General features: G+C 38.0%; 2 protein-coding genes across 2 annotated transcripts; both read right to left on the bottom strand.

Moving 5' to 3' along the window:
• Window positions 1-1,614: 1,614 nt before the first annotated feature.
• Window positions 1,615-3,240, bottom strand: LOC113492235 (sucrose-6-phosphate hydrolase-like). The gene has a single exon (XM_026869612.1). It carries the CDS (start codon window positions 3,221-3,223, stop codon window positions 1,760-1,762), a length of 1,464 nt encoding a protein of 487 aa, XP_026725413.1. The 5' UTR covers window positions 3,224-3,240; the 3' UTR covers window positions 1,615-1,759.
• Window positions 3,241-4,275: 1,035 nt separating this feature from the next.
• LOC113492232 (sucrose-6-phosphate hydrolase-like) lies at window positions 4,276-6,767 on the bottom strand. The gene has a single exon (XM_026869608.1). The coding sequence runs from the start codon at window positions 6,048-6,050 to the stop codon at window positions 4,560-4,562; it is 1,491 nt and encodes a 496-aa protein (XP_026725409.1). The 5' UTR covers window positions 6,051-6,767; the 3' UTR covers window positions 4,276-4,559.
• Between the last annotated feature and the right edge of the window lie 3,577 nt (window positions 6,768-10,344).

The raw sequence follows: 10,344 nt of genomic DNA on the forward strand, positions 1-10,344 counted from the left end.
CGCTCGCAAATGCTCCCGCGATATATTGTGGTACGTGGTTTATATGAAATATTACTTTAAAATGTACTAGAAATGAGACGACTAAATATTAAAGTGCGTATGCATTGGTGCTAGTCTGAGAAGAACTCTCAAAATATAAATTTAAAAACCGCGATAAAATCCGTAAAAGCAGTTTCATTTCAATTTAAAAATTGTTGATTTGCAGCTTCGATAACGGAAATTGAATTACTTCAATTGCTAACTTTTTTTTATTTGTTTAATTACAATGAAATCTATCTTTATCTATAATATAACATCTGCCAAACTGCAAAGCAATTCATCGGCAGTAGGTTCTCGTGGATTGAACACGTACCTATTTTAAACAATATTTTAAGTAGTACCTCTTAATCTCTTATCCAGGATTCACAGAAATATTAGGATATAAAATAATAAGCACAGCTTCTGAATGAAAATTTATTCCAACTGCAAAGTGAAAATGACCGATACTTAAAAAAGCAAAGATTTTCTCGAGCGTATTTATCCGTCACATCAGCTCTTGATTAAGCCTGCGGTTGGGTCTGAAGATAGTCAGACAATTCCAATGCATGTGTGAGTATAAGTTGCAACTTTTAAGTATTAGTATTCCTGACGAAAGGTACTTACTAAACAATAATTATAACCGTTTGATAGTCGATAATCGATATAATTATGATTCAAGTCGATAAAGTAAATCTCTCCTGATGTTTGTAGGCTTGTAAACGAAATAACGATGTAACAAGATCCACACCAAAATATTGCAAAGAAAAGCTATCATTAGTATGTGTTGTAAGGATACAGCGCGTACTATGAAGTCTTAAAGCAAGACTGTCCGTTACGCGAGAGAGACAGCGCTCTACAGTACGCGTAGTGGCGTCTCACTTCACAACCTCGACAGTTCTGCTCTCCGAGCTCATGGTACAGGCACAGGTGCAAGGCTGCATGCGGCGGTGAGACGTGCTAATGAGCTACACAAAGGTGGCATACTAATAGCCTCGTTACACCCTCCCTTGATTAAGTTGGAGTAAGCCAAATAAAACGAGTTGCAGCTTCTTGCCTTCTGCTAAAGAACAACTGCAAGAAGGAGGGTAAGTAAATTTTATAATTGATGGGTAAGTTTCTGGACGTTTGCTTAGTGTGGTTAGATGCGTGTTTCAAAGATTGCTTTTGCTCCTTAATTAATTTTAATAGCAATCAACGCCTGAAAGCGTAACCTGCAATCAACGCCTTTGTGCACTGTCCAGCAAATAAACCGGTCAGGCCGCAGGAATCTATTTTTTATTTAATAATGTCCTGACCTGTTTTCCAGTCATGTGTGTTGGACATATTATAGTGCACTACCGTAGCCCAAAACTACAAAACTACGAACACGAAAAGCAAGGGGAAGTGATACTGAGTGCGAGTAAATCGTCAAATAATATGTAATTGTAATAAATCGATCTTTTTTTCAGAACCTGTAGAAATGTATAGATTTTCAAATTACTATAACATAGAATATTTTTGTCTCCAAGCTCTCAGGGTAATAGTTGAACGTTATAGCGGCGTTATAGAATTACTATAAAACTAAAATTTGTCGATTACTAGTCGAAAAAGAAAATTCCGTGTAAAACATAATTTATTAGAGTGCATATCATACTTTAGATGTCTAGTTTTAACCTAAACTTAACCGAAAATTGTCTCTAAATTGAAAATTAAACCAAATATCACAACACGTTAAAGAACAGTTTCTGTCTCACTCCAATTTCTACTCAGGAACACTTCTTCTTAATTTATAGGCTACAGTGTCTAGGGCTTGGGGACTGCGATTAGTAACGTACCAATCACCATCAGGGTATACCCTCGTACTGAACACAACTTCACCTTCTCCACAGAACAGTTCCAAGGAACTAGAATCCAGGAAGATCCTCCAGCTTTCGGACTTAAGAGGCAGCCACTCCACCTGTCGCACGTCCCCTTCCCTGTCCACAACTACTTTCCGTACTGCTGTATCCCACCGAACTATGACCTGTCCGCCACCGTTGCTACCCTTAATCTCCAATTCAATATTTTTACTTAAATCCCCTTTGACAATTAATTCTCCTGTCTTTCCGAACTCTATTATACCGTCTTCTGAAAATTCTCCTTCAAACAAAGTCTCCGTCCTTAGGTCTGTCATCGCCTCTACGGGTTTCATGGTTACACGATTAGCTACCAGGTCAAGCTCTCTAAAGATCGTCATTGCTCCTGCCCAGCCGTCCACATCCTCGGGGTAAGGGACATCCCACATTCCAAACCATGCTATCAAAATCCGTTTTCCATCCACCTCAGTGGTCTGTGTAGCGTAAAAGTCATGACCAAAATCAATTTCTTGGAAATCACTTTCTGGCACAAATTCATAAGTTTCATAATTAAAACTTCCAATTATATAACCTGTCTGGTGGGTATTTTTATATCTGTCGCCTTGCGGCTCAATTCCTTGCGGTGACATAAGCAAGATATGTTTTCCTTTAATCTCGAAAAAGTCTGGACACTCCCACATGTATCCCATTCCGCCTGTAGATTCCCCTATAATACTTAAAAATTCCCAGTTAACCATATCTGGAGATCTGTAGAGCAATACTCTTCCCCTTTCATCTAGAGTCTTACTTCCTATAACAACATACCAGTAGCCTTCATGCTTCCATACTTTTGGATCTCTGAAGTCGGGAGATCCGTTGGGCGTAAACGATAGAACAGGATTTCCTTCGTATTTGTGGAAAACTACACCGTCATCACTGAATGCCAAATATTGTGTCTCATTGAAAAACGGTTCCACGTCAGTTGTTAGACGTCCCGTGTACATTAGTATCATGGTGTCGTCTTTAACAACAGCACTGCCGGAGAAACACATTTCTTCTTCAGGCACGAGCGCCGTGGGTAATTGTTTCCAGTCCACTAGATTAGGGCTCGATACATGTCCCCAGTGCATGGGTCCCCACTGACTGTCATAGGGGTAAAATTGGTAGAATAGATGGTACTCCCCCCTAAAGTATGAAAATCCATTAGGATCATTCATCCAACCTACTGGGGGTGCCACATGGTACTGTAGTCTGTACCGGGGGTTGATTTCGGCCTTTTTCTCTGCAATGTATCTCTCTACTTCTTCTATCGCATCGCTCTGCTTTACAGATTTAAGATACACGGTTCCCACCACACTTAGGAACACCACGAACGTTTTTATCGAAATCATGATTGATTGGTATCATCTCGCGTATTTGCTTATATACCCGTGTTGAGTCAAGATAAGACGTTTCAAGTGTTTTGTTTTTATTCTCTGGGTGTCAAAATGTTATAACTGTGTGGTCTATGACGTCTGGTTGAGGGGGGTATTTTTAGGGCTTCGTCTCAAAAGTAATAAAACGGAATCCTTGTACTCCGCTGACTGTCCGTCCGTGCGTCCGTTACAAGATTGTATTTCATAATCGGTCATAACTAGACAGATAATTTTTACAAATGATGTATTTTAGCTGCTGCTGTAAAAACTGAATTAACTAGTAAAAATAAAGATGAAATATAAATAACGCTTATTACGGTCATAAATTCGTTGGTAAAAGAAATTAGTGAGTGCTCTAAAATGGATTGTCGCTCAGCTGAAATGTTTAACTTCTGCCCATGTGTACGGAACCCTCAGTTTTGCGAGTATTTTTACACTTTCTAGTTGCTTTACATGTGTGGTGTATTCGGAGATGAAGATCAAGTATTTTAAATATCAAGTGCAGTTTGGCTGTCGTTGTATTTGATAAGAAAATAAGATATGGCCAGAGATAAGTTAGTGCCTAGTGAATTTCCTAAAGACATAATATCCTACCTGCCTGCTATCAAGTGCTATCTATATCTCAATATCAAGGTCGGGATCACCCACGTATTATTATGTGACATTAGATCCTAATGTACTTGTTTCCACAATGATTTTACATTTTTACTACCTATAATGAAATTCATGAGAAGGATTTGTAATTTATTTATTTAACACTACAATTCCTTTGTCACAACAGAAACAGGGCACAAAAGTATTATTTTTAGCCTATATAAGCAAAGACATTTTTAAGAAAAATTACAATGTAATACCTACACCTTCTACAAATAATTAATATATATAATGAAAGAGCAAATGCAACATGCTGTATTTTGTACGTCTGACCATAAATTACCCATTTCGGTAAGAGGTACTTAAATTGTAAATAATCAAAGGTTAAATAAAAAATAAAGAAATTGAAATAAATTGAAAGCTTTATTTTTATAACATACACAAAAAATCCTTAGTACACATATGTTGTAAATGCTGTGTGTATCTATACTCGTTATGTTCATGCATATAACAAACGACGTTATTCCTGATTTAATTTGTACTAAATGTATGTTATGCTGTTGGTATACTTAATAAATTAATATTCTTACTCAGACAATAGCACAAATTACATAAAATCTCTTAATAAGTCAAAGTTAACACTTTTTATAAATTGAAAGCAATAGAAAAACAATGACGCACAATTTAATTGTTACATTATTTACGTAATAATAATTCACTAAACACTTTTTCTCAATCGGAACGCAGAAACAGAGAGTGACTGGGCACTAAGGTTAGTCACAACCCAATGCCCGGTAGGGTATGCCCTAGAACTGAATACAACTTCTCCTTCACCACAGAACAGTTCCATGGAACTCGCGTCTAAGAAGATTCTCCAGGAGGTCGAGCCCACTGGAGTCCAGGGGCCCTGCCTTACATCACCGTCTCTGTCAACAGAGACTATCTTTGAAGTTGCATTCCATCGAATCCTTACACCACCACCTTCACTGCCCTTTATATCCAGATCAATCGCTTGCGACAGGTTACCACTCACGTTCAGTTCTCCAGTTTTATTCAGTTGTATAGCTGCATTCTGAATCAGGTCCCCATTAAAAGCTGATGATTCTCTTAAACTGTTTATAGTGCTCACTGGCCTCATTAAGATACGGTCTCCCCTTAGTGTTAGCTCTCTGAAAATAGTCATTGCTCCTGCCCAGCCTTCAGCGGATTCCGGAAAGGTTGTATTCCACATGCCGAACCACGCAATCAAGTACCTCTTGCCGTCCCGCTCAGCGGTCTGTGTGGCGTAGAAGTCGTGCCCGTAGTCAATTTCTTGGAATGGTACCCGTTCCACGAATTCGTGATTTTGGTAATTGAAATCGCCAATAATGTACCCTGTTTGGTACAAGTTTTTATATCTGTCACCTTCAGCAATTATGCCCTGTGGAGACATGAGAAGAATATACTTGCCGCCGAGCTCGAAGAAATCCGGACATTCCCACATGTATCCCATTCGACTTGACGGTTGTCCCACTACAGACAAAAACGTCCAACTGGCCATGTCCTGTGATCTGTATAACAATACTCTTCCAAGCCCTTGATCAGTTCTACTGCCGAGGACAACATAATAATAGTCGCCATATTTCCATACCTTAGGATCTCGGAAATCAGGAGATCCGTTTGGTGATCGAGAAATGACGGGATTGTTTTTGTATTTGTTAAAAACAATACCATCATTACTGAATGCCAGGTACTGTAACTCTGTTGCGTTCTGTCCTGCGATTGCCGGATTTATGTGAGCGGTGTACATCAAGACTAACGTGCCACTTATCTCAATAGCACTACCGGAAAATATTTGTTCTTCGTCGGGAATCAAAGCAGTCGGTTGTTCCGTCCAGTCGATAAGATTTGCGCTAGTAGAGTGGCCCCAATGAATGGATGCAGCTGGACTCAAGGAGCTATTGTAGGGGTAGAACTGGTAGAACAGATGAAACTGTCCTTTGAAGTATGAAAACCCATTTGGGTCGTTCATCCAGCCGACCGGAGGCGCCACATGGTACAGCAGCCGGTACTGATTGCCGATTGATGGTTTCTTCTCTTTGATGTAAGTTTCCAAGGATGCTCTCTGTGAAATAACTTTCTCTGAAGATTTTAGCTCACAAGATAGAACACCCGCGCACAAACTGAGCAGGAACACACACACCGTTAGAGAACCCATGATTGATTGCATGCTAACTCATGGAAGAACATGATTTTATAGAGGTAATTATAAGTGTAGTGATTACATTTCAAGTGTTTTGTTTTTGAATTAGTTAACATGATATCTAGTGCATTCCTATTCGTCCTCTATTCAACTGAATAGATATATGAAACTAAATAACTAAGTAACGTTTCTTTTAAAATCTAAACAAGTTTCGTAAAGTTTTGCGTACAGGATATAAAATGTGAAATATGCTCATATTTCAGAAACAGGACTTCTATTTGAATAACAAAGACTTGCATTTATATTAAAGTGAAATGTCATAACATACACCAGCCGAATGCTGAATTGGAAGGTTTTATGTAAGCAAGACCTAGTACGCTGTCGTTAAAATTAAAACTAATATTGAGTACATAGTAATGCGGATAAATGCCTCTCCTTAACAAATTGTACATCCTATATCCGACAACAGATTTTAACGTAAATTATAAAGAAACTACTTATGTCCCATTATCCAAACGGTATTCCTTGGAAATTTTGTATGAGCAGTTCCAAGTTTTTTCAATCTTGTCGTGTGAACCCAATACACAAAGTTCCAGGATATCGTTAAATATCTAAATCGGAAAAGTTAATTAGCAATCGCTCCTCTTCCAAACGGGGAAGAATCCTTTGTCCCAAAAAGGATCTATTTTCTTTGGGAGACGCGATTTCCCAATTGCCGTCAAATTATTAGTCTGTCCGCCTCGAGTTAATTAAAACTTTCAATTTGGTTAAAATAGGACGTTTCTATTTAATCGACTGTTTCTTTGATCTTAACATTTTTGTACGAAGCTGTTAATACAATTTAGATTTCTAGTTCAATATGGAGTTTCTAAGTATTGAAAAAAAATTGTTCATATGCGAGTTGGAATCACGTCACTTTCTCGACACCTGTGTTCCGTACAAATAGGCTTCAGATAAGCAAATATATTTAGGCGGGAAATAACGTTTTGACCGTAACAAATAAAGATCTCAGTTGCTTGTTGCTATAGCGGCAGCAGAAGTATCAATCATCTGTGAACATTTTAATTGTTTAGGTGCGGTTTATCAAAATCAGCCTGGTGACGGATGGGCAGACAGCGGATCCTCAGTAATAACATTCCGATTTTATCTTTACTAAACCTTCAAAACTGCGTCTTATATGGATAAAGACGTAAAGTTTCATCATTCTTATTTCTCCTCATTATCACTGGTTCCGTTTGGCATGACGCGGCAAAACAACTACAGCCAACAGCGAAGTGTCACAGATGGCTTGTCTTGAATTCAAAACTGGGGCTCAAGTGAGTCGTAGATGCAAGAGTCATGGTTACAATGGACTATTTACATTGCACCGTTACTTGTCAGTTGTTACACACAGATGGTGGTCATGGCTCACTATCACATTAAACACATGACAATTCACAATCTTGTAACCTCAAATAGAATGCATGGACAAAAATACTTGCTATGAGCACATTGTGTCAATTCGAGAACTTGAAGGGAATACAAAAAAAATATGGGGAAATCTGTTTTTTGCTAGAAACTGTTTCTCTCAATGGGAGCGGGCGCCATGCTCAAGTGTCACGCGACTGCCGAGTGTTTCGGTGACACAACATCACTCATATCAAGTGGCACTGAGAGAGTGACTAAAGATAGATAGTTAACAAGTCATTTATGTGTATATATGTATACTTACTCAAAGGGGAAATACAGAGGTTTTATAGAGGGTGCAGGTGCGATAGCACATAAATAATATGAAAGATTCGCCAAGTGCGAGTCGGGCTCCGTTAAAACAGGCTAAAGATGAACACATCGGGAGGAGACAAGAAATTGTAACATTGGACGTGTCATCACTTTTACATTATTTTCAGCTGGCTGGAATCGAGTGTTAATCCGGGGTTTTATAATTCCCAGGCCATGGCCAGCCGCCAATTAATGATATAACAATAAATAGTTCTCGTTATGTCCTACAATCGGGGCTCGACCTTGAGCGATACAATCTCTCCAGTAGCATTACTGTTATCAGCGACCACTCAAGCGCCACTCACGTTGACATTATCATCATATTATACAAGGCAAAGGCTGGCTGATATAACTAATGACGAGACATGGAAGCACTTCATGATAATAAGTGCAGAAGTCTAACGTGGACACTATTGTGTCTTATGTCAGATATTAGCTACCGGTGATAGTTTTTGGAGTTAAAACTTCTTTAGCAGCGCTGCGCACTCTTGTTGTATAGGTAAAACATCTAAACTCTCGTCAGGGTCACATGATGCTGATCGAAGCGTTAAGCGTAAGATGAAAACTTATTAAGAGCAATACTGCATCGATAGCGATATAAATAAATTCTGAATTCTACCACATAATTAATAGAACTTTTATAATGATAATAAAAGCAATTCATAAAAAATACTGAAGTATTTTGAAGTTTTCACTTCTGCCGGCACTCCCGGAGTGCAGCTCGAGGTTTTTCTTTTTAGAAAACTAGTGCCTGAAATATGTATAACATTTATTTTGCCATTAGATTACGTTAAGTCATACTCCAGGCGATCAAAAAGTGTTCGGTGTTGGAAAATAAAAGTCATTAGCTGAAAACACGAGCAAAGAAATAACTCTAATGACTGCAATCCTTGAGTCGCCGGGGTTTCACATTCGAGTCACGTAGAAAAATACACCCAGACCAGGATAAGCTTTGGTGGATCACACAAACGCTAGTCCTTGATCGAACCCGCAACACGCCGCGCACATTGAGTTTGCCGTGGTGACCTCAACCACTCGGCTATCCGTGCACCAAACACACCAACTCAGTTTACCTGGCTAGCATTAGAATTTGCCCGATCACTGCTAACTGACACAACAAAAGCGGTTCTATGTAATTGTGTGTCGGCAACAAAAAGTGTCTACGTTTGCACAGCGTTTAAATTAGTACGTGAAACATCTTAATTTTAAAATTCCCTCTCAAAATGTTAGTTACCATACTCCTCCGAAACGGCATGACCGATTCTTTAAATATTTCATTGATTAATAAGTCGAAGTTTTAGTTTATACATAGAATTGTTCAACGCAACTCTAATAAACTTAACATTTATAGTGTCAAATACAGTGACATCAAGACTCAATTACCTACATAAATCAAAACATATTGGTGGATGTTGTTGGTTAATAGGCATTTTCCAAAAAAACTTCAGGCAAAAAAAATTATAAGAGTAAAACAATTCCAAATTGCACCCGGATGTACTTGTACGTAAAAATACTCAATAAAGATATTTACACAAACTTTATCAGACAAAAATTGTCTAGTAAACATACGATAATGTTCTGACGCACTTTGCGTTTTTTTACGGAACAACAACATGACCCCAAGACAATAAGCCAAATAATTACAAAATATATTGTGATATAACAATAATATTATGTAGTAATGACGTAAACTATGTTTACGTAGGTCTGCACAATACATAAAAAATAGGGTCAAGTGGGAATCAGACTCGCGACACAGTGTTCCGTCTAATTAGGCTTAAAACTCATATAACAAATTAATGGATTTAAACATCTAAATACCCACGATTTTAAATTTCACTCAATTCAAATTTTATCAAAATCGGTCCAGCCGTTTTATAGTTGTAAATTGCATTGTCATTGGCTTTAAAGTCACCCTGAAAGAGCCTCAAAATTGAGTTCAACCGGAACGACAAAAATACAAGAAAGTGAGTGTATACAACGTGGGAAAATAAGTCTGTTCAGTGACAAACAAATCTGTTGGTATCATATTTATGACGGAGCAACCGTTACTCTTAATTTTACAGTATTTGTTGTTATAGCAGTAAGTGTTAGCGTCAAAAATTTCAACAGTCTAACTATTATATATATATATTCATTTGATACGGGCTGGTGACCAACGCATGGGTAGACAGCTGGGATCCTCACTGTCTTAGGGTCCGGTTTTTTAATTCTACCCTTTGGGTAGGGAACCCTAAAAGTTATGGTCAGCTTGAGATAATTAAATAGATTAAATATACCCAAAATTATTTCCGCAAGCCATGTTATATTTACAACACCAAAGTGTTTACTTCAAAAAACTAAGCTGGCTTTTGAAAAACAGTTAAAATCGTACAATAACTGCTCATACATTTACGAAGCAGACAGTTTTGATATCAATAGACACTTTCTCTGGCAACAATAAGGTCATTTGCGATAAGACAAAGCTGAATTTGTAATATTACAGTTAGCAAAGTCAAGCCAGACTAACTTATTCCTAATCCCTTTTTAGGTGAAACATCAAAAAATATTACTGAAACGTTTT

Source organism: Trichoplusia ni, chromosome 3, assembly GCF_003590095.1.
Source record: "Trichoplusia ni isolate ovarian cell line Hi5 chromosome 3, tn1, whole genome shotgun sequence".
NCBI classification, from domain to species: Eukaryota; Metazoa; Arthropoda; class Insecta; order Lepidoptera; family Noctuidae; genus Trichoplusia; species Trichoplusia ni.

Coding starts and splice junctions, on each gene's coding strand:
- LOC113492235 (XM_026869612.1), bottom strand. CDS start 3,223: ATGATTTCGATAAAAACGTTCGTGGTGTTCCTAAGTGTGGTGGGAACC.
- LOC113492232 (XM_026869608.1), bottom strand. CDS start 6,050: ATGCAATCAATCATGGGTTCTCTAACGGTGTGTGTGTTCCTGCTCAGT.